The sequence below is a fragment of the Hemibagrus wyckioides genome, linkage group LG09 (assembly GCF_019097595.1).
Source record: "Hemibagrus wyckioides isolate EC202008001 linkage group LG09, SWU_Hwy_1.0, whole genome shotgun sequence".
NCBI lineage: Eukaryota > Metazoa > Chordata > Actinopteri > Siluriformes > Bagridae > Hemibagrus > Hemibagrus wyckioides.
Genome location: NC_080718.1, coordinates 15,211,005 through 15,236,889, shown reverse-complemented (window position 1 = coordinate 15,236,889; position 25,885 = coordinate 15,211,005). Strand labels below are relative to the sequence as shown.

Here is a 25,885-nt window from a genome sequence, read left to right as displayed (position 1 = left end):
TTCAGGTTGCATGGTGTATTGATGCAGGAAATGTTTTCTTGGGCCACCTAATACCAAATAAGCATCAAATATTCTTGCAGACCACGTGCCTTCCTTAATCATCAAACCTTTTTTTTATTATATACTATTTTGATTTATGACACGCACAAGTGAGGAAAAAACTGAATATATGCAATTGGTTTGTTTTGTTTTGTTTTGTTTAATGCAAATCCTAAAACACGTACCAAACTACCTAGATTCCCAGGAGAAGCGCAGGATTCTTCCCCATTATTTCCGCCTCATGGTAAGACATGATGAAAAGCAGAAGGCGTGTAATATTATATTCCTCTCGGGACTGTATTAGTGCGCTGGGTTCGTTTGAATTTTATGGCATGTGATAACACTGCGCAGACTCGTTCATCTTCAAGTCAATTCCCTGTGGCGTAACCTACTATTTTCAACGTACTACTTAGTACGCTAGGATGCGGATTTGCTGTGTTTCCCTGGCGCTGGCTTTTGCGCCCCCTGGCGACCGGGTGCTGGAATCACCGAGCCAAGTTTCTCCCCCTCCTTTCTGGAGCTGTGTAGTAGTATCGGAATGCGTCTCCTCCGCCACTGGTGATGCTCTTGTCGGCGGGTCTCGCGTGGTTATCGGTTGTTGCTTAGAAGCCGACCCGCCTTTTATCCCCCTGTTCTCCGGGAGGATGAGCAGCACAGAGAGTAATGTGTTGGAACAAGCGAGCAGTCGTCCAGATTCGGCCAAAAGCACGAAGAGCTCGAACCTACCGACCAGAGCATCTCCCAGAGCGGGTTACAGGCACGCGCCGCGAGTGGCGGCCAACGGCGTGCACGACATCGAGGACCGCATTTTACGCATGACGGGCTACTATGGTTACTACCCGGGATATTCCAGCCACAGGAGTAAGTAACATATGGTTAATAATAAAGCTGTTCGAACTGAGTTCTGCGCTTGGCAGATCGTGCTGATGTTAATAAGGCTGGCATTGCTTCGCAACGCGTTGGCATGATGGCACTGAAGGCAAGCTGATGCACTGGAGCATTCAGATGGACCGTTTATTTTACAATTCCGTACGCTGATACATTTAGCGTAGAGGTGTGTGTGTGGGGGAGGTTTCCATTAAAACCTGATGGATTCCAAATTCACATTGCACCACATGGTGTGCACTGGAGGCAGGCAGCACGAGCCATAACTTCCTGGCAAACTTTGGATGCAATGCAAATGATCTGCTTTAGAACACAGGTTTTCCCAGCCCTGGTCTTGGAGTACACCATGTCCTACACAGAGTAGTATTTTCCATGCTCCCAACACACCTGATCTAATTAATCAGCTAATTAATACCACTTCCTGAGGGGTGGGTGTGTGTGTGTGTGTGTGTGTTAGAGCAGGGGAAATACAAAAATATGCATGAGCAGTGATACTCCAGGAACAGTGTTGGTAAACTGTGATACCCAGGGTTCTGTGAAGCATTGCCAGAGGTTTCACATTTTTTTTCTTCTGTTTTGTTTTTATTTTTATTAATTTAAATGTAGTGGTGGAAATCCCACTATTGTGAAATTATTATGTTTATTACGGAATTTGTTAGCATATTTGACTGGTTCCTTGAATGGTGCAGGTTTAATCCAAACCTCAATAACTCAAGAGCAGGTCTATAAATAATGTCAACTTGTCATTGTGCTCTGTTAAAGGAAATTCAGTCATAGAAAGCATTATGGGTCATAGACATAGACAAAATTATTATTGTGCATGTTTTAAATATTAGTGGTTATGAAACAAATCTGTCTCATGGACTTCTTTGGGTTTCAGTTGACAGTTACAGTGGAACAAATAATTTGAGATCCCTTTGCTCTAGAGTACCAGAATAACATCCCTTCTTTTATCAGTTTATAGCTCGACACCATGGTGTAATCGATGATTTAATGTAAAGCACTACGAAGAAAGCAGCGTTTTAAACTCCACCAGCGTGAAATGCACTCCTGGGTATTCTGTAGCTCTTGGTGTAACAGTAGCTTTACTGTTTAGAAATCTAACACTACTACTTAGTGTTCACCCAATTTGCTGCACTGCTTAAGTGCTTATATGCAGCATTATAATTAAAACATTCAAACCTGACAAAAAAAACACAGGGCTGAGAGAAGGGTCAGAGCGTCCTTGCACTGCCAGTTTTTTCCAACATAAAGAATTGCTTCTCTGACAGTTTTATAGACGAAATAAATTGCAGTTCCCTCTGTCATCTCTTATACCTACTGAGTTTTCTATTACAAGCTAAACAGTAAGAAGTAAAGGATTTTTTAAAACTATAACCAGAAGCCTATGTCCTTACATACCTTAGAATTATTACTGTTCATTACACTCATACTTTGATTTAAGTGGTCATAGTTGAGTGCCTTTAGGTCTTTTTTATTTTGAAATTACACCCACTTTATCATAGCTGTTAAAGTCTGAGTCGGCAGTTATATAAATAACGGAGAAAGTGTGAAAGGCTGTTATGATCTGGAATGGAAGTAAAGAGTTACTGTTACTGGAAATACACTAATCTACATCCATCTATTTACTCCAGTCCAAACTTAGCATCAAGTCAATTACTGTATTAATGAAAAATAAAGATATAGAGCTGCATTTTATGGTCAGAATGATCATATTGTATTAATAAGATAAGATAAGATGGAACTTTATTGATCCTGCAGGAAATTCTTTATTCTTCTTTCTTCTTCAGATTACACATGAAATAAATATAAATGAAAATATAAATGAAATATTCTATATATACAAAAGTACAAAAAGTACAAAAACCGTGACACATTGTGATAGTAATATGCAATTTATTAAAACAACAACTGGTGAAAATGTGATGCCATTCAGGTGGACAAACTAAAATGTATTGAATAATATTATTGATTTATCAAAACAATTACAGTAAATATTCATGAACATAGAATAATTCAGAGAGAGTGATGAAAAATGCCTGTACATTCCTGAAGCATAGCCTGTTACATATCCAACCTTATATTTGCCTTAAAAGCTGGAGTGCTTTTGGACTGGAACTGATATATTTTTTTCAGTACATTGATGTATTTCCGCCCTGTGTTTTCATGATTGACAAAAACAAATATCTTCATATCATTTTTGTGTCAGCCAACGCATGGGTATTGGCTGATTTTGTAATGTGAATGTTGAAAAAAGGTATTGCTTCTGTTATAGGCAATTTTCTTTCATGTGTATTTTCTACAAAATCATATTTATGAAAGAAACATGTTTAATTTCAGTTGTTTTCGATTTAGCCGTCCAATTAAGTAATAACTGGAACATATTACACAAATTACCCAGTTACATTTATACTGAAATGACCCTGGTATGTCCTAGAAATAAGCTGTAATTTAAAAAATAAAAAATCCAGCTTCTAAGTGCTGCAAGATAAAGCATTTACCCTGTCATTGGGAGATTGGGAGATTGAATCCAAAGAATGCCACAGCGATCCGTGGCCAGGAGCCAAGAGAGCAAAATTGGCCTCGCTTTCTGGGTGGGATAGATGTTATTACTCTCTCTCCTGTCAATCACACTGACACTAGCAAATTGTAGGTGTTTGTGAGATAATGTATGAAAAAGAGGACTGATAGCATTTTCCTCTCAGTGTGTTAAGCTGCCTGGGGATGCAGCGTGAGTAGCAGTTTGAAAAAAATGTGCAAGTCACATGTCTCAAAGAAAGCACATGCTAGCCTTCAGCTTCCCTGTAGTATGATAGGAGAGAGATGAAATGGCAAACTGGGGAGAAAATGAGATGGAAAATTAAAATCATTAAGGGTTCTTTGGTTGTCCTTCTGGGGAAACTATTAAAGATTCTATATTAAACTCTAAATGGTTTTCTATCAAAAAACTATCTAACTTTCAAAGCTAAGATCCCTTTACTATCCAAGGTACCCTGAAAGACCCATTGAAGGACCCCTTTTCAAAGAATGTACTCTTCCTAAGTGGATTTCTTCACACATTGCAGCGAATCTGCAAGGAAATTGTATGGCTGTAATTGGTTCAGGAAAAGCAGATTTAATTCCCCGTAAAGTGATTAGATATATATTAGATATGGATATGATTTTAAGCATTTTGGCTGAGTACTCTGAGTGCAGTCAGCCCCATCACAACACTCATATCTCCAGCTTTCCTGAGACCTCCTCTCTTGGTGGACTATTTTTATCTGCAAGCCTAATGGGACGCTATACAACCGAAGAGGCGCTGTTAGCTGCGGACTGGCTGAGAATAGAGATAGAGCAGTCTGCTGACTCAAATACTTGACCCTACGACCATCGGAGCATGTGTGTAGAATTATTGAGTGTGTAAGTTTGAAGAGTAGATACACAGAGAGCAAAGTTTAGGAGTGGAAAGATGAAATTCCAGCATTTTTGGAAACCATCCACTCCCCTGTAGTGTGATATTATGCCTGTACGTGGTGTGAAACCTCCGGTATAAGCACTATTTATATGTTCAGGCGATATTCTTGGGTAAAGAGTAGACATGTTGTGTGGCATGTTTCCAGCTGATCAATTTTACTTGAAGTGCATATTTTGTCTTGTTAAGATTCCAGTATATGGCCTGCAGTTAAAATGTGTACAGTACATTGTGTTGTGTATGTTTGACCTGTGTGTTTTTCCTTCCTTCCTTCTTTCTGCTGCAGAAATGTGTATTTAGAAGACATATTTCATTATGAACTCTTAGAGGTTAGAGACGTTGTTTAAACTGATTCTCTCTATACTATGTCTTTTTAACCCCTTCTCAGTAGAAGTGCACTGTCTTATATTTCCCTACTGCCCCCCTCTGGCTGTTGGTCATATCTGCCAGCATTCTGGCACTGAGGGATTGAGGGAGTGGAAAGCGTTGTGACTGCTGGCGCCATGACTGCAAATCTACTTATACTGATTACTATGCCAGTAACATCCAGTCACAGAGGCATTTAGTCTTTTTTTCATTTTTTGTAGCTCTTCTAGGCCGTGATGGTCTTACAATAATAATACATGGAGGAGTGAAGTGGCATATTAATCATCCAGAGTCAGCCATTTGCATACTACTAAACATTCTAGAGATGTTGACTGATATGTGGCATATTTTCAGTCACTGACTTACGGGTATACTTAATCACAGGCCATGCTGATGCTACAATTTATTTACAGATATAATCAGTGCCACAGCTACATGGTTGGAAATAACTAGAAAAATAGAAGTTGCTTGGTCCTTTGTCCGTTAACTGTGTAATGAGAGATGTAACACATGTCTAAAAACTATGTAGAAGATGAGTATAATACAGTGTCGTAATACTTCATTATATAATATGATAATAGTAACACTAGATTTCTGTCGCTATGGTGTACCACTTTGCCACATCCACATGGTGTCACCCTCACCATTTTTAACCCATATACATTTCCATACTTTCGTTTGCTTTACCTTTAAGCCATCAACTAATCCTAATTTCTTTCTGTATAAACACATGCTTATTTTTTGCCTGTCTCAGGTCTCAGATGCTTCTAGACCACAAAAGAAAATAAAAGCACAATTTTATTTCCAAGCTAAGACTGCTCCTGAAAGATGTGCTTAAATATCTATGCAAATCACTCATCGCCTCCACACTCTGAGGTCTTTTATGAGGTCTTAGTTGAGTAAGTGGATATGAAGTATGTAAAACACTTTCACTGTGTGGGTGTTGCCTCCGTTTTGTCGTATCTCTCAGCTCTCTCTCTCTTTCTTTCTTTCCTCTCCGAGAGCGCTGAGTGTTAGAGACATACAAAAGGCAGGCAAGGTGTGCAGACAATAGTGGAGGAACATGCCACTGATCTAAATGACAAAAGCCTGATAGCAGCAGTGTACCAGGGTAGAAGGCCAGGGCTCAGCCGTTGCTATGGGAGGGGGAAAGAAGGGGCGAATTTGAAATCATGGTCCATGATGAGACTGCAGGTCAGTAGGCCTCTCTGATCAGGTGTCTCTGTATGTGATGGATGGACAGAGGGATGGATGGGGATAGCTGGACTTATAGAAGGGTGATGACCCATGGTGCGATGTCAGTTAGACTATAGAAAAGACACTATTATGGATATGAACATATATAATACATTATGTGGAATGAAGAGATGATGTGTTCTACAAAATACAGATAAATATATGAGAGGAGGCAAAAAACTTCACATTACATCTGTTTCTGTATCAGATTCAATCTAGGTGTGTGCATTGGGACTGGGATCCCACAGGAAGAAACAAAATAATTGTGCAAGTAGGTGGTTTTGTTTTTCTATGTAGGCATGAGTATTGTTAGATATAAAACTCACAGAACAAAAAGTGCCGCATTTATTAACATGCCTTTGCAGCATTCATTTATTTACATTCACTCATGTAGTAATAAATGTAGTAGCTACCTGGTCAAGAATTGTTTATATTTTGAGAAATGGATATAAGTAGATTTATTAAGAATATATCACAGGCAGGTACAGACAAAATCAGAATAGGATAAGCTGGATAAAAACATGTGCACCGTTGAAGCCACTTTATATATATATATATATATATATATATATATATATATATATATATATATATATATATATACACACCTACCTCAACACCTACACCCCTCTGTGCAATCATGCAAATATCCAAATGGCCAATCTTGTGGCAGCAGAACAGTGCGCAAAATCATGCCACTACAGGTCGAGAGCTTCAGATAATTTTCAGATCAAAATCATAACAAGAGAGAAAAATGTGATCTTAGTGATTTTGTCCATTTGAATATTTCAGGAACTGCTGATCTCCTGGGGTTTTCACACACAAACATCTCTAATGTTTACTCAGAATGGTGCAGAAAACCGCTCTTTACAATCTTTGTGAGCAGAAAACCAAGTCAGGCATTTCTCACCTTTCCCTCTCTGACCCATAAAGCCACACCATGCTGTTTTCTACTCAGCGAATACAATAATATATTTATGGTAAGGACTGTTTTAGTCTTTTGCATGCACTTTGCTTTTTTGCCACAAAATGTTATAAAGCTGTAACATTTTGTAGTCCTTTTCGAGGGAGCTGTAGTTCCCTCAGGCATATTCAGATTATGAGTGTTTTAGTCTGACAGAAACTTTGAGTTATTAAACTAATGATATAAAGTGTGCATTATAAGGTTTCAGAGCACTTGGTGCTTCTGTGTGTGTAAGTGTTAATAAGGTCTCTCTCTCTCTGTGTCTCTGTCTCTATTCAAACTAGCACAAATTTGCCTGTGAAATGTTTGTGAAACATGTCTCCTGTAGTCCTGCTGTCTATCTTGAGTCAGTTGGGAGGAGAAGCATTTAAAAAAGAAAGCGCTTTCTGCTGTGTGCTTCACAGCAGTGTTTTATTCTGAGAGAGAGAGAGACAGAAACCTGGAGGGTGAGACATGTGCTTATGTCAGGAATATCTCACTCTGTGGCTGTGCTGTCTGCTGGGAGAGTGTAGGTCCCATGTGTTGGAGGAGGAGAGTGTGGGTGTTTGAAGAAGTGTAGATGGGGAAGAAGGGATAACTTTGAAACCGCAGAGAGTATTCCAGTATCAGGATGATGCTGTGTTAATGGGATTTCCCTGAGTTGACAGGACAGCTGTGGGCCAGGACAGCCAAGCCTAGGGACACACCCTGCTGAAGAAATCCACACCGCATAATGGAGACTTTCCACTTCAGTAAATGTAATCATATTTTAGCTGTGCTGTCTATTCCAGTCTTAACCAAACAAAGGATATGATGGTACAGTATATCAGCAGGGTAGTACACTATGATAAAGAAATTTAAAATGATTTATTATTTAAATTAATGAACCAATTCCACTGTAGGTATTTGGATCAATAGTGGCTCAAGGTTCAAAGCCAGTGATTAGAAGGTTACCATTAAACACCTTAGGTCCAGTAGCAAGGCCAATCGGTTTTGACTGTTCAAATGTCATATGAATAAAAAACAAATATGTTATATCCAGTAGTGGCTAAAATATTCCAATATTCATAATAAATGATTTAAAATTAATTGCCTAGAAAGTGTTGGAGCTATATAATGTACAACTATAAATTCAGTTTTATATTCTATATTTCTCAAAAACTATTGAGCATAGAGATGCTCTGATTTTTTTTTTGTTGGCTTAAAGGCAAACAGTAGTTTTCCCAATTTCAGTAGTTTAATACTTGCACTGCAGTGTTTTATACTATCATCCAGTGTCAGCCTCTTTAAAAATGTCATGAGGCTGACATGATAAAAACAGTGATATTTAATCATATATTTTTTGAACAATTTCACTCCACAGCCAACTACTCATTAGAAACAGGCTTTTAGCTAATTAGCTAAATGAAAAAAAAAAATCAAAGTATGCAATATTGTTAATTTCTTTTATCAGACATAAGAGAGGTAAGCAGTTAGATAGAGATGCCAGTCTGTGAAAAAATTTTTGTATGTCTTCAACAAACCCACACTCATTTCTGCACTCATCTGTGAATCTCTGAGTGCTCAGCAGCAGCAGTTCAGATGTCCAGCACTGTTGACACTTTAGGAGCAGCACAGCCAACCCAGCCTGAGGTAATCCAAGAAATAGAATCATAGCACTGTGAAAAGCGCAGCATATCATTGAAAAGATTTTACAGAGTCCCTGAGGCCTGGCGTTTGGCAAGCATAGCGCTGCAGTGGCTCCAACATCAGAGCAAGAACACGATCAGACGTAACGGTAGAGAGCTTTCGAGTTGAGGACAAGAGCTCCTGAAGGAGGTAGAGAGTGATTGGGAAAGAAGAGAAAGATGGCACACTCTTCGATTACCTATGATTTCTTTTTACTGGCCCATGTGACAATGTAGGCAACAGACATGAGGCAACAGACAAACGGGCTAGAGGGGAGAGGGGCAAACCCATCATAATTAGCCGGAGCTGCTTGGTTACCTTCCAAACAAAGCGGTGGCTCCATTGCGCAGCCAGGGAGGCGGAGAGAGGAGAAGCACGAAAGAGAGAGATAGAGGGGGAGAGAGAGAGAGAGAGAGAGAGAGAGAGAGATATGAAGAGAATGATTGCACTGTTCCACACACACTTGAAGCCCAGTCTCCCTAGGAGACACAGGATAACAGAATGACAGTGCAGCTGTGACGCTGGGAGTATCGTGGCAGGCTATGGTTATATGTAGAGACAGAGAAAGAGTTGGAGAAAGGCAGGTGGAAGTCAGTTGACAGTTGGAGGAGGAGAGAGACAACACACAATAAGGAAAATGGAAAAAATAGTCAAGAAAGAGTGAGTTAAAGCAGAGATGTACGTAGGGGTGAAGAGGATCTGTCAGAAGAGTTGAGCCGTGTAGCTCTCTCTCTCTCACACAGAGACACACACATACACACACACACACACACATCAGGCACACTTCTGAAACAGGGACGCACAGGAGGATGAAGAAACATTCCGCTAGAGTGGCTCCTCTCAGCTCTTACAGCACACAAGTCCTCACCTGCCCCATCTCTGAAGGTAAATAGTTTTGTGGTTGTTTCTTGTACGAACTGAAGAGAGGGAAGAAAAAAAACATGGTAATTGACAGGCACATTTACACCTTAGTGTGAGTGTGCGTGTGTGTATTTTTTTTTTTTTTAGGATAAATGCATGTATGAACATGAGCATGAAATATATGTTTTTAAGGGTGTGATGGAAAAACAAAGCAATATTCTATGCTGCTAAAGTACACATCGTTAAATTCACATCTATCTAGGGAAAAGTTGGTTCTCTGCTCGTTTAGGTATCATTCAGGATTGCTTGCACACCTGGAACAAGGAACAGAAAGTAGGCAGGATTTGTTCAGTGACAGGGAACATGCTGAGTACAGAGACACTGATGTGAGCAGCGGTTTTCTGACTGAATGCTGCTACTGTGGTGCTAATTCACCTCAATACAAATAGTTATTAGTACATGTACATATAAACAAATTATAGTAATTAGTACATGAATTTATTATTAATATTTGCTGAAAAGTATCTACTTGTGTAATTTCTTAACAGCTTTTCTCATTGATAATTTCTCTGGATCCAAAAATCATTAAATGTTTTGAGTTGACTCAGACTGCATTGTTAAAAATAACCTGAACTAATAAACCCAAAGAACTATTTGTTCAGTATATGAATGAGCACTCATCAAACTCATTAATATTTAATTTATTCGTTTTAAAATCAAGCCTGGTGTATTCCCTGTATTAGCCAAAGCATGTTAAAACAAGTGGAAATCACTTCCGAACATGAAAGATTTGTGCTTATATACAATATTTTTGCTCCTTGTCAGCATAAAAAACAGGAAGTGCAGTATTTCAGCCAATAGTACTACAGTTTTGTCAGTGATACAAAGCTATTACATCAGATGGGATTTATTGTATCATCTGCCAAATCTTTAAATAAAAGTATTGACAAAATGTGGTAGTTATGTGGATTAAGTTTGCTATGAGCTTATTATAATGATTGAGATGTGATATAATATTTGAAACCTGATGGTGATGTTTGGGTAATATAAACATAGTAGGTCTACTATATAATACCTCCTTTGCTGCATTATAACCATGAAGAAAACAGGTTACCTGATTGAAATGAGTTTAAAGGGTACATTATTGATTAGTGATTTGTGCTGGATCCTGCCCTTATAGCTGTTTCTAAAAAGGCATATTATGAGTGGATCATGAGTTTCTGTGTGTGTGTGTGTGTGCGCATGCAGAGGCAGGGTGTAGAGTGTGACAAAGTAGAGGGGTGAATGACGGATGGGTTTGGTGCTAGCGAGCATGCTAAGATTTTACCTAGCAGGCAGAATCATCTTATAGCTATGTTAACCTCTTATCAACAATAATTCAGAATGCTTGGTTAACATGTTTTTTGTCAGATACCTAGCATTAGTTTTCATCCACCAGGACTCTATCAGTAGCCTTATTAGCTGAAACCCTCCTTACAAAATGTACAGGTAACTCAACATCTGTAAAATACAAAATCCTGGATTTTGTGTCACTGCATTTCTCTGTTGCAGTATTTTGCATTTTGATATGTTTCATCCATTCCTGGCTAACAATACCTGACTGTATGCTTAAAAATAACAGTAAATCTAGTTAGCACAAATGAAAAACACTTGAAACTCAAATATACACAACAACTGGATGGAATAACAAATAGAAATGTATACAGTTATACAAATTATGAAAGAGTAATATGCAGAATAGTGGCATCATCACAGAGTGCAAAACAGAGCAGGATCTGATACACATTTCTGCTACATTAAACCCAGTTATTCGATCAGTTCAGCACACTGAAGACCAGAGAGTAATCCAGAGGCATAACAAAATGAAAGCATAGATACAGTGAATAACTAGTAAAGTTAACTTAAATATTTACCATAAAAATCGAGTCGGACTAAAAGAGCTGAAAATCTCATTAAGCTAGAAAACTTCACATTATTTTTATGCTCTAGTCATACTTTAGTTCCTTTTGAACAGTGGGCTAGAGAGGGATCTGTGTTTACACTTTATTCACTGATTCTTAATACAAGCGAAATCTCATGGAACTAGTCAGGAAGTAAATACTGATGAGGATGATGAAAATCCATGCAATATTCATGATTCATGCAACACAGTATAATATAATAAACTCAAATACAGTTGGTTCATATAGTGTGCTTTCCCACATGAGATGTTTATTCTGTTTGAATCGATTCCTGATGCATTTCCTCCCTTTGTGTGATTCCTTTAGCCAGGTCTGAACACAGCAATCACACTCAGGTGGAGACTACACTAACCTCAGATGGTCTCAAAGTGGCTCTAGTGCAGTTTGATTACAGTGAGAAAACAATTCTACTCTGAAATGACCCGACGGCAGAAAGCAAACAGGCAGCAAGTATTTGTCTGCTAAAGTGAGCAGAGAGTCGCAAACTGAGCCAAAGGACAGAACAGAAATGCTGCAGAAATGCCATGTGTTCTTGATATTTGAACTGACGAACAAAAGGAGAAAATAAATAGATGAAATACGAAACAAAATGGGTGCAGACTCTCTGTGCTCAGACTATTTTTGGCATTTCTACACAAACTTGGCAAAGATTGTTTTTCCTTTTCCATCATCTTTCTGACCAGTGAATGAAGGTGTTTGAGTAAAGTTTCAACCCTCAGTGTTGTTTTTGTTTTCTGTAAACCAAACTAAGTATCATACTACCAATTTGAACAATTTTACTCTGATGTAGAATTGACAAACAGACTAATGGGTGCTGTGCATATGAAAATATACAACAGAACTGTGAAATTTAAGTACTGCATTGTCTGCATCAGAGGCATACTAAATCTCCATTGGCACATGAATGAGTGAATGAGTTCTGGGGAAACTGAGAATATGGAAGCCATGATGTACCTGATATAATATCTGCATTGTAAGGTTAAGTGACCAAAAAGCTAAAGTAAATGATCTAGTGTTGAGTACATATGCACTCTCCTCTACTATATTTAAAATATCAGTTCTAGTGGATTGTACATCATGTACAAACCTTCCTCATAAGCCATCATCCCTGCAGATGTAAAGAGCTAGAGTACCAGAGACCTGAAACACAAAGTGGGAATTTGGGGAGTATGTTGCCTACTTTTATTTTAAATGGAATACAGAATGTGCAAGATGTTCATTCATTTTGGTGCCATTATTATTGGGTCAGGCTTAATCCTGTTTAGTACAATCTTCCATGCTCATAATTTAGTTGATATTTCAAGCAGTTTAGTTTAAGCGGGAAGTTTTTTCTGGCCATGTTTTTTCTTCAGCATGTTTTTTGTTCTCTTTTTTGCTTTTCTTTTTTTTCTCTCTTCTTTTGGTAGACTGCACCTTAGTGAAGTGTCCTTTGATATACTGCTTTTTACTCTTCGAACATATTCATATGTAGGTAGAAACAAATAGTAGTCAAAGCTTGTCATGATTATGTATTATTCAGGACTAAGATCTAATGGCAAAGAAATGGCAAAGTAGAGGCCCTCAGTTAACTGTTATTGATTTTGATTGAATGTTTCATGCATTGTTATAACACAAAGGTATTCTATTTGGGTTAAACTCAGATATTCTATTTGGGTTAAACACAGATTCTTTTTGGTGTTAAACACAGAGATTCTATTTAGGGTAAACACAGATATTCTATTTGGGTTAAACGCAGAGATTCTATTTGGTTAAACACAGATATTCTATTTGGGTTAAACACAGATTCTTTTTGGGTTAAACACAGAGATTCTATTTAGGGTAAACACAGATATTCTATTTGGGTTAAACGCAGATATTCTATTTGGGTTAAACGCAGAGATTCTATTTGGTTAAACACAGATATTCTATTTGGGTTAAACACAGATTCTTTTTGGGTTAAACACAGAGATTCTATTTGGGTTAAACGCAGAGATTCTATTTGGTTAAACACAGATATTCTATTTGGGTTAAACACAGATTCTTTTTGGGTTAAACACAGATATTCTATTTGGGTTAAACGCAGAGATTCTATTTGGTTAAACACAGATATTCTATTTGGGTTAAACACAGATTCTTTTTGGGTTAAACACAGAGATTCTATTTAGGGTAAACACAGATATTCTATTTGGGTTAAACGCAGAGATTCTATTTGGTTAAACACAGATATTCTATTTGGGTTAAACACAGAGATTCTATTTGGGTTAAACACAGATATTCTATTTGGTTAAACGCAGAGATTCTATTTGGTTAAACACAGATATTCTATTTGGGTTAAACACAGAGATTCTATTTGGGTTAAACACAGATATTCTATTTGGTTAAACGCAGAGATTCTATTTGGTTAAACACAGATATTCTATTTAGGGTAAACACAGATATTCTATTTGGGTTAAACACAGATATTCTATTTGGGTTAAACACAGATATTCTATTTGGTTAAACACAGATATTCTATTTGGGTTAAACACAGAGATTCTATTTGGGTTAAACACAGATATTCTATTTGGTTAAACGCAGAGATTCTATTTGGTTAAACACAGATATTCTATTTAGGGTAAACACAGATATTCTATTTGGGTTAAACACAGATATTCTATTTGGGTTAAACACAGATATTCTATTTGGTTAAACACAGATATTCTATTTGGTTAAACACAGATATTCTATTTAGGGTAAACACAGATATTCTATTTGGGTTAAACACAGATATTCTATTTGGTTAAACACAGATATTCTATTTGGTTAAACACAGATATTCTATTTAGGGTAAACACAGATATTCTATTTGGGTTAAACGCATAGATTCTATTTGGTTAAACACAGATATTCTATTTGGGTTAAACACAGAGATTCTATTTGGTTAAACACAGATATTCTATTTGGTTAAACGCAGAGATTCTATTTGGTTAAACACAGATATTCTATTTAGGGTAAACACAGATATTCTATTTGGGTTAAACACAGAGATTCTATTTGGTTAAACACAGAGATTCTATTTAGGGTAAACACAGATATTATATTTGGGTTAAACGCAGAGATTCTATTTGGTTAAACACAGATATTCTATTTGGTTAAACACAGATATTCTATTTAGGGTAAACACAGAGATTCTATTTGGGTTAAACGCATAGATTCTATTTGGTTAAACACAGATATTCTATTTGGGTTAAACACAGAGATTCTATTTGGTTAAACACAGATATTCTATTTGGTTAAACGCAGAGATTCTATTTGGTTAAACACAGATATTCTGTTTAGGGTAAACACAGATATTCTATTTGGGTTAAACACAGAGATTCTATTTGGTTAAACACAGATATTCTATTTGGGTTAAACACAGAGATTCTATTTGGTTAAACACAGATATTCTATTTGGGTTAAACACAGATATTCTATTTGGGTTAAACGCAGAGATTCTATTTGGTTAAACACAGATATTCTATTTGGGTTAAACACAGATATTCTATTTGGGTTAAACGCAGAGATTCTATTTGGGTTAAATGCAGAGATTCTATTTGGTTAAACACAGATATTCTATTTGGTTAAACACAGATATTCTATTTGGGTTAAACGCAGAAATTCTATTTGGTTAAACACAGATATTCTATTTGGGTTAAACACAGAGATTCTATTTGGTTAAACACAGATATTCTATTTGGGTTAAACACAGAGATTCTATTTGGGTTAAACACAGAGATTCTATTTAGAGTAAACACAGAGATTCTATTTGGTTAAACACAGAGATCCTATTTAAGGTAAACACAGAGATTCTATTTAGGGTTAAACACAGAGATTATATTTGGGGTAAACACAGAGATTCTATTTGGGTTAAACACAGAGATTCTATTTGGGTTAAACACAGAGATTCTATTTGGTTAAACACAGATATTCTATTTAGGGTAAACACAGAGATTCTATTTAGGGTAAACACAGAGATTCTATTTGGGGTAAACACAGAGATTACATTTAGGGTAAACACAGAGGTTCTATTTAGGGTAAACACAGATATTCTATTTGGGGTAAACAGAGATTCTATTTGGGTTAAACACAGAGATTCTATTTAGGGTAAACACAGATATTCTATTTAGGGTAAACACAGAGATTCTATTTTTGGTAAACACATAGATTATATTTGGGGTAAACACAGAAATTATATTTGGGGTAAACACAGAGATTCTATTTGGATGAATACACAGAGATTCTATTTGGGTTAAACACAGAGATTCTATTTGGATAAATACACAGAGATTCTATTTGTGTTAAACACAGAGATTCGATTTGGATGAATACACAGAGATTCGATTTGGGTCAAACACAGAGATTCGATTTGGTTAAACACAGATATTCTATTTGGGTTAAACACAGAGATTCTATTTAGGGTAAACACAGAGATTCTATTTGGGTGAATACACAGAGATTCTATTTGGGTTAAACACAGATATTCTATTTGGTTAAACACATATATTCTATTTGGGTTAAACACAGAGATTCTATTTGGGTTAAACACAGATATTCTATTTGGTTAAACGCAGAGATTCTATTTGGTTAAACACAGATATTCTATTTAGGGTAAACACAGATATTCTATTTGGGTTAAACACAGATATTCTATTTGGTTAAACACAGATATTCTATTTGGGTTAAACACAGATATTCTATTTGGTTAAACACAGATATTCTATTTAGGGTAAACACAGATATTCTATTTGGGTTAAACACAGATATTCTATTTGGTTAAACACAGATATTCTATTTGGTTAAACACAGATATTCTATTTAGGGTAAACACAGATATTCTATTTGGGTTAAACGCATAGATTCTATTTGGTTAAACACAGATATTCTATTTGGGTTAAACACAGAGATTCTATTTGGTTAAACACAGATATTCTATTTGGTTAAACGCAGAGATTCTATTTGGTTAAACACAGATATTCTATTTAGGGTAAACACAGATATTCTATTTGGGTTAAACACAGAGATTCTATTTGGTTAAACACAGAGATTCTATTTAGGGTAAACACAGATATTATATTTGGGTTAAACGCAGAGATTCTATTTGGTTAAACACAGATATTCTATTTGGTTAAACACAGATATTCTATTTAGGGTAAACACAGAGATTCTATTTGGGTTAAACGCATAGATTCTATTTGGTTAAACACAGATATTCTATTTGGGTTAAACACAGAGATTCTATTTGGTTAAACACAGATATTCTATTTGGTTAAACGCAGAGATTCTATTTGGTTAAACACAGATATTCTGTTTAGGGTAAACACAGATATTCTATTTGGGTTAAACACAGAGATTCTATTTGGTTAAACACAGATATTCTATTTAGGGTAAACACAGATATTCTATTTGGGTTAAACGCAGAGATTCTATTTGGTTAAACACAGATATTCTATTTGGGTTAAACACAGAGATTATATTTGGTTAAACACAGATATTCTATTTGGTTAAACGCAGAGATTCTATTTGGTTAAACACAGAGATTCTATTTAGGGTAAACACAGATATTCTATTTGGGTTAAACGCAGAGATTCTATTTGGTTAAACACAGATATTCTATTTGGGTTAAACACAGAGATTCTATTTGGTTAAACACAGATATTCTATTTGGTTAAACGCAGAGATTCTATTTGGTTAAACACAGATATTCTATTTGGGTTAAACACAGATATTCTATTTGGGTTAAACGCAGAGATTCTATTTGGGTTAAATGCAGAGATTCTATTTGGTTAAACACAGATATTCTATTTGGTTAAACACAGATATTCTATTTGGGTTAAACGCAGAAATTCTATTTGGTTAAACACAGATATTCTATTTGGGTTAAACACAGAGATTCTATTTGGTTAAACACAGATATTCTATTTGGGTTAAACACAGAGATTCTATTTGGGTTAAACACAGAGATTCTATTTAGAGTAAACACAGAGATTCTATTTGGTTAAACACAGAGATCCTATTTAAGGTAAACACAGAGATTCTATTTAGGGTTAAACACAGAGATTATATTTGGGGTAAACACAGAGATTCTATTTGGGTTAAACACAGAGATTCTATTTGGGTTAAACACAGAGATTCTATTTGGTTAAACACAGATATTCTATTTAGGGTAAACACAGAGATTCTATTTAGGGTAAACACAGAGATTCTATTTGGGGTAAACACAGAGATTACATTTAGGGTAAACACAGAGGTTCTATTTAGGGTAAACACAGAGATTATATTTGGGGTAAACAGAGATTCTATTTGGGTTAAACACAGAGATTCTATTTAGGGTAAACACAGAGATTCTATTTAGGGTAAACACAGAGATTCTATTTTTGGTAAACACATAGATTATATTTGGGGTAAACACAGAAATTATATTTGGGGTAAACACAGAGATTCTATTTGGATGAATACACAGAGATTCTATTTGGGTTAAACACAGAGATTCTATTTGGATAAATACACAGAGATTCTATTTGTGTTAAACACAGAGATTCGATTTGGATGAATACACAGAGATTCGATTTGGGTCAAACACAGAGATTCGATTTGGTTAAACACAGATATTCTATTTGGGTTAAACACAGAGATTCTATTTAGGGTAAACACAGAGATTCTATTTGGGTGAATACACAGAGATTCTATTTGGGTTAAACACAGAGATCCTATTTAAGGTAAACACAGAGATTCTATTTGGGTTAAACACAGAGATCCTATTTAAGGTAAACACAGAGATTCTATTTGAATTAAACACAGAGATTTTATTCGGGTTAAACACAGATTCAATTTGGGTGAATACACAGAGATTCTATTTTGTTAAATACAGATATTCTATTTTAATGGTTTCACAGATATCCTATAAAGTTAACACATAGAGGGTCTACAGAACCCTAATTCAGTTTTTTATTAGAATCTCTTTAGAAGACTAGACCCATTAACCATCCAAAAAGACTTTGCATAGTTTTACATGTAGTTCTATGTCAGCCCTTTACTCTTTATCTCGTAAATTTATGGACTTAATATTCTGTTCAGAATTGCCGTTTGTAAGCAGTTTTTTTACACTGTTCACTGTTTTTACCCAGTTCTTTAAAGGAAATTGGTAGAGGTGTGTAGAAACTCCTGCATACATTTTGCACAACTCTGTACACAGTTCTCTGCACCTAAACTTCAGCAGCTTCAAAAGCTTCATGAGCCACCCTTCCATGATTTAGGAATATTTCAGTGTTATTCAGTGGAAAAATGCTGACGATAGTGAAAGAAAGACAAGTTTCTTTACATGTCTACTTCTATAGTAATTGATAAAGTTATTATATAGATGATAGAAGTGAAAAATGGTGTTCCTCCAGGAGTTTGTCTGCAGCTATGCACTGGTATAGCCTACATATAGGGATGCTGAGGTTAAGCATCTCAGATGGCTTGTCCTTGGCATCTAATCGGAGGTAAGAACAAAACCAGAGCACAGGAGTATGAGAGTAATTGACTTTTATGACTGAGCAGTGTGAGCATGTATTACTAGAACTAATTGCCAGAGTTGTGATGTGGTTTCTGTGAATACATTTTATTAGAGGATGAATTGGAGGTCATGGAAAAAATGTATTGTGTTTGTTTTGCCATTTTACTGGGCTATTGCTTATTTATTTTAGCACGCCATTTTTGAACTGGAAGTGACATTGTGTTATTCTCAGATCCAGTGTCAGCCAACACCTGTCGTTTCTAATGTTTTATTACAGTTTAATTCCTATTGTTGCCATAGACAACAGGTTCCCAACCCTGGCACTGGAGTAGCCCCTCCCTGTCATGCACATTTTAGCAACACACCAACTTCAACTAATCAGCTAATTAACAGCCCTTACTGAAGTGGGTGTATTGGGAGCAGGGAAAGACTAACATGTGCAGGATGGGAGGTACTCCAGCGCCAGGGTTGGGAGCCTGTGCCATAGACCAAACAAAATGATATAGAATAGCTAAATAATGAAACATAAATCTTTGCAGAACTGTTTAACTACCCCCTCTCATATCCTACTGAGACTCTAAATGTTTGTATGTGGAATCCTACAACAGTGTTTCCTTCTGGGAAACTTTCCTTCTGGGAAGCGTTCCAAATAATAATAGTTTAATCTAGTATACCATTAAAAATTCTCCTTATTCTAAGAGTGTAAGAGAATATAATTATTTTATTATATACTCTTTTTTTTACAGAAAAACAACACTATACACAATAATTCTCTGTATGAAGTATCTACACTTTATGTTCAGGCTTACAGGTCTAGTGGGCACCAGTGCTCACATGAATAAAGAAATAAAAGAAAGAAAAAGTGAGGTAGAGGTAGAGATAATGTTAAAGAATAAGGAAGAGTAAGAGGAAATCTCTTAAGAAGACCAACAATCCAAAATGAACTTCAGGATAATATAGCTGACACTGTCACCTTGAAGAAATTTCCAGCATTGCTAAATATATATATTTTCCTGTGCTAAATGTTCATATTTTATTGTCAAATTCAGTAATTCAATAATCTCAGTGCATCACCGTAAGAATGACCAAAAATTACAATGCTTTTCAAATAGTGTAGATTTTTGCTAGAAAGCAGAAAGTCACCAATTTTGTGGGCGTGTGTGTGTGGGTGTTGGTGTGTGTGTGTGTGTGTGTGCACGTGCTGACAAAGAATACTGCAAGATAGCAGTGATGGTCTAGCACATGTCATCTTTTATTCCTGGCCTGGTGTAAAATGATCATTCTGTGTCTACTGCAAAATGGATCTTGGCTCTGTGCTACTAACACTCTTCCTCTCTGTTCAGTCTGTCATCAGTCTCTGTTCCTGCTTTGTGTGTAAGAGAACAAATATCACAAGTAACCCTGACATTTCCAAATGCAAACCCCTCAAAGCTGTTAGGGTTTAGTCTTGGTTTGAATTTTATGTTGATTTTTTACATTGAAATTTAGATTTCAAATATAATTGCATAAATATTTGCTATAATTATTCTATCCCTATATTCTTCAGTGTTAGAACCAAAGGCAGAGATAAACATGTAGAGATAAATAGCTGTAATGGAGGAATAAGCTCTACAAAATTAATCCCAGGATTCTTCATATAATTGAATGTTTTTTCTAAGTATTTCTGTGACTTTTTCTACATTCAAATGATCAGTTTTATGGATATTTTTTGATGTATGATTTCAGTCTGTTGATATTGTTATCAATAGTTAGTAAGATAAATGGTTTTGAAGTGTTGATAATGTGGAGATGTCACTGAGTCATGCTGTATTTGGTACATACATAGGAATGCTGAGGTTAAGGATCTCAGATAGCTTGTCCTAAATCTTGTAAAGTTTATGGGCTGTTTCTGTGAATACCTTTTATTGGAGGATGAATTGGAGGTCATGAGGAAAGTTTATTGTATTGTGTTTGTTTTGCCATTTTACTTTCGACTGTTTCTTATTTATTTCAGCATGCTATTTCTGAACTGGAAGTGACATTGTGCTGTTTTCAGATCCAGTGTCAGCCAACACCTGTCTATTCTAATGTTTTATTACAGTTTAATTCCTATTGTTGCCATAGACAGCAGGTTCCCAACCCTGGCACTGGAATAGCCCTTGTCATGCACATTTTAGCAACACACCAACTTCAACTAATCAGCTAATTAACAGCCCTTGCTGAAGTGGGTGTATTGGGAGCAGGGAAAGACTAACATGTGCAGGACGGGAGGTACTCCAGCGCCAGGGTTGGGAATCTGTGCCAAAGACCAAACAAAATGATGCAGAATAGCTAAATAATGAAACATAAATGTTTGCAGAACTTATTAACTGAGACTGGAAATGTGTGCTTTATTAAAGGCAGACACAATTGGAGGTTAAATTTGCATAACCAGTATGAACATAAATACATACTGCTCCTACATTACACTCACTAAAATCTATTCCTTGGCTAGATTTTCAAAATATCGTTAAAAATGCCAGTATCCTATCAGTCACTGTATAAAATAGTACATGTGAAGAGAATCAGATAATGTTCACATCAAAGGAAACATCCAGCGAGCAGCAGTTCTATGAATATAATTGCGTTGCTGATAAGAGTGGTCAGAAGAGAATGGTTAGACTGGTTCCAGCAGACAGAAAGGCTACAGGCTGGACAGTTGAGGATTGGAAAAAGGTAAGTCTAGCTGTACTTTCCTGCTTTGCTGAGCCTGGTGCCCATTCTAGCATTAGATTCATTTTCTTGGCCGACAGAAGTGGAACCCGATGTAGTGCTGTGCTTTTGTAGCCGCAAGCTTCAATGTGTTGAGACCACAGTTGTAATTAGTGGTTATTTGAGTAAATATAGCCAGCTCAAACCAATCTGACCATTCTCCTCTGACCACTGATATCAGCAACGCATTTTCCCACCTGTTAAACTGCTGCTCACGTTTTTGTTTTGTTTGTTTGCACCATTCTTGTAAACTGTTGTGTGTGAAAATCCCAGAAAATCAGCCTGTCTGGCACCAACAGCTATGTCACTATCAAAGTCACTGAGAAGATATTTTTCCCCATTGTAATGATGTGAAGAGTAACTGAAGCTTTAAACTGTGTCTACCCTGATTTTATGCACTGTGCTGCTGCCAGACTGGCTGATTGGATAAAAGCATGAATGAGGAGCAGTGCAGGTGTTCCTATTAAGTGATGACGATGATGTTCAACAATAGCAACATGTTTAAAAAAAAATCAAACCATATTTTGTCAGGCCTGAATCTTAAAAATCTAATCAGTTTACGTTACATTGATAAAAATCCATGTGCATTTCCTAATCTACTAAATATGTCTCAGTGTGTCTCAGGGCTCTCTGCCAGTATACATATTTGCTAAGCATATCTGAGTCCAGAATGTGCCGAAGAGCAGAATCTCTCTTAATGTATCCCCAGAGTCATACTGAAACACTCCCCTTGCTCTCAGCTAACCCATATTTTGTAAAAGTAGGATAAGAGATAATCAGGAAGGAGGTTATGCTTAGTAGGATGTGACCTGGTTAAAAAGACTTTTATGTTATTATTATACAGTGAATAGGTAGCATGAGTCCCATGTTGAGATTGTAGTGGTGCTGCTTCATGACCCTGTGGAGCTATTTTTGACATAAGCTTGGACTGTGCCATGTAGGCAATTTTTAACAGTATCTGCCATTAGTGCTTTACCTGCAGATAACTGACACTGCAAGCTATTGATCAGAACATCCTTCTCTGAGAGACACCAGGGACAGACGCAGCTTGATCAGTGTTGAAGATTTAAAATGTTAAAAGGCTTCAATTTGAGGTTTCTTTCTGGAATGATTTCCTATAATTCATTTTAACCCTGCCATGAGCAGATCTTATATTCTGTACAATGTTAAAAATCAATGAGTACAGTATGTCAAAGTCTGGTACAAGTTGAAACTTTTTGTTAATATTGTGTAATCTGTAGGAGATGAAGGTTCAGACTCCCACATCGATACTCCAGCCAGTGAGACGAGCGGCGAAGTCACCGCCTATCAGACCTGTGCCAACGTGGCTCTGAAGGTCATAGGTGGCCTGCTGTTGGTGCTGTGTGTGTCCTCGTCATGGGTGGGCACCACTCAGGTGGTCCAGTGGACCTTTAAGTCCTTCTCTTGCCCTTTCTTCATCTCCTGGTTTAGCACCAATTGGAACATCCTCTTCTTTCCTCTCTACTACTCTGGTCATGTGGCTATCACGAGGGAAAAGCAGACGCCCATTCAAAAATTCAGGTGAGTTTATCAAACCGTATGCACTAGGAATGCAATAAAAGATAAGTACAAAGCAATTTTATGGAATTCAGGCTAGAACATACAGCCAGTTCTGATTTAGCTTCCAGTTGCTTTTAATTCAACTTTCACATTTTTTGGAGATATTTTAATAGAAAAAAATGGATAGTAACAATTTTAATGCCCTTATACTAATAGAGTAATCAAATCTGCAAGTTATGTGGTGCTGCACACCCATTAAATATTTTTGGCAACAGCTCACTAGTCAATTATCCCTCCTCCTGATCCACCCCATCTGCTTAGAGACACAGCAGAAATTAATATCGCTTAGAAAAGCAGCACTTCTTACACCATAACCGAGAAAATTAGCCTGAGGATTTGGAAATTAAATAATTGTATCAGTGAGAAACATTTGATTTTATATGAATAGGAAAACTGTCTGTGTTGATAGCCACTGAATTCAATTGTCTGGGCACAACTCATCATGTACTTACCACACTGACCTCCTAAAGATAATAATACAACAAGAACAACAATTCAGAGCATTAATGATTTCCTCCAAACACACACATACACACACAACCAAAGGACAGTGGTTTGTATTTCTATTTGATTTTTTTCTTCTGTTTTGCACTTCTTGCTGTGTTTTCTTGGTGTTAGCTTTCACTTTGGTATTAGTGTGTCTTCTCCCTCTTTACCTGACATAATTAATTTTTGACGCATTTCAATAAATCCTCAGTGGTTAGTACTATGTATACATTTGTATGCACTTATAAAAGATTAATGCAATGCTTATGAATATGTTATAAGGCTCACTGAATAAAGTGCTACATGATTCAATTCTGTTGGTTACTTAATCATTTCTATTATCTGTTTTCTCAAAATGGCACCAAGATAATTAAAGCCATTAAAGGACACATCTGCATAATTTAGTCATAAAACCAGAATAAGGATCTTATTATCCATTTACTTTTTTTAACAGTAATTAGTTTTGACATTCATTTTATTTCATCCTTTAAACTATGCAACTTGCCATACATATGGCTATATTTTTACCATTGCTTGTATTCAAAATCATTCTAGATGAAGTGCTTTTGTATTTTAATGATATGCACATATAATTATCTGTCATCTCTTTTGCATATTTTATTGTATGATTGATAGAAAATCAGAATACAACATTTTCTCAGGCAAAGTTTCTTAAAAAGTTTCTACAGGCCTATGAGGATGTGACAAGAAGCCAAAAATAAAAGAGTGTTTCTTGGGATATTATAAAGCAAATTGTATCTGCCTTGGGTTTCATTGTGTAGGGAATGCAGTCGATTGTTTGGAGAAGAAGGAATGACGCTGAGGCTGTTTCTAAAGAGAACAGCGCCTTTCTCCATCTTATGGACGCTGACTAACTATCTGTATGTGCTGGCGTTGAGGAAGCTTACAGCCACAGACGTTTCAGCACTCTACTGCTGCCACAAGGCATTTGTCTTCCTCCTGTCCTGGATTGTCCTCAAAGACCGCTTCATGGGTGTGCGGGTCTGTATCTTTAACACCTCTCTAAACGACAGCAATGAATGTGTGGAGATTTAGTACACTCTACAAATATATACAAATGGACAAAAGCAATCATACCTAATAGCAGCTTAATAATGTATGAGTCTGATTGAAAGTAATGCTCTCTTGTTAAAAAAAGAAGAAGATAGTTATTCCAGTCTGACAAGTCAGATTTAAAGCTGTCTGGAACGGTTTGACTAAAAATGAAGAACTGCCTATTTTACTATGAAAGCAGCCATCTGACTGACATTGTGAATGACTAGCTGCAGACTTTTCCTGAAACTTTTCAGAAAGCATGCAAGCTTGTCATGTTCACTTACTACTAACATCTTCAAGAACTCCGAAATAAGATTCGAAACTTTCAATTCAGTAAGTATAGATATATCTGACTCTGAAAAGCTCACTGTGGCATGGCTGCAGAAAGTTTGCTTTCTTGTCAGAAACTGGTTCAAACTGGTAGACACAACACATTGTTATAAGCGATATTGAGGTCATGAAGATGTATCAATTCTATTCATTCTTAAATAAAATCCAGGGCTATAAAAGTCAAGTTTGCAATTTGTATGATCACAGAATACCAAGTTTCTTCCATCAAGCAGAAGACAGCCTGCTCTAGTCAGAACCACTTGACAAACTGTTTTATACAAATTTATGTCTATATTGATTCAATGAGATTCTCCACAATGTCTCTGGTTTCATGTGAATCAAACTGCAACTCTGACTTAAAGAGCGAAGAAGCTGCAATGTTCTAAAACAGCAGTTTTCAAACTTTTTTTAGTGTAAGGTCCACTATGGATAAGAAGTTCCAATACACCTGGTTCTACAGCTTTCACTGGCCTGCAGTGTACAGGAGACGTTTTGATGACATTACAGCTAACTCATTAAGTGGGTACATTATGGCTGAGAATTGGGAGTTACTTGGCACATATCTAATTTTAATAAGGTTTAATAATGTATAATCACTTTTTAAATACTTTTTTTTTAGATTTAGCCTAAAAGCGGTAATTGTTGTGCTACAACATAATCAGAAAAGCTTAAAAGAAAATATCTTACACAAGCTCGAAGCAGTACTCAATTCTGCAGGTGCAAAAGATGAAATTAATGCTCTCTCCAGTGATCAAGAATGTTATTTCAGACTGGCATGCATGTACTGCGTCTTC

At 36.5% G+C, this 25,885-nt stretch overlaps 1 protein-coding gene across 2 annotated transcripts in view; it reads left to right on the top strand.

Annotated features, from left to right (window-relative positions):
- Positions 1–565: 565 nt before the first annotated feature.
- slc35f4 (solute carrier family 35 member F4) overlaps positions 566–25,885 on the top strand; it is a 30,247-nt gene continuing 4,927 nt past the window's right edge. Inside the window, exons 1-3 of one of the 2 annotated variants that reach the window (XM_058398365.1) lie at positions 566–900; positions 22,880–23,180; positions 24,488–24,707. In XM_058398365.1, coding sequence (XP_058254348.1) covers positions 684–900; positions 22,880–23,180; positions 24,488–24,707 — 738 coding nt within the window. In that variant the 5' untranslated portion in view covers positions 566–683. Of the gene's footprint in view, positions 901–8,965; positions 9,477–22,879; positions 23,181–24,487; positions 24,708–25,885 lie in introns of those variants that run through there. The other variant, XM_058398366.1, reaches the window with a different exon arrangement.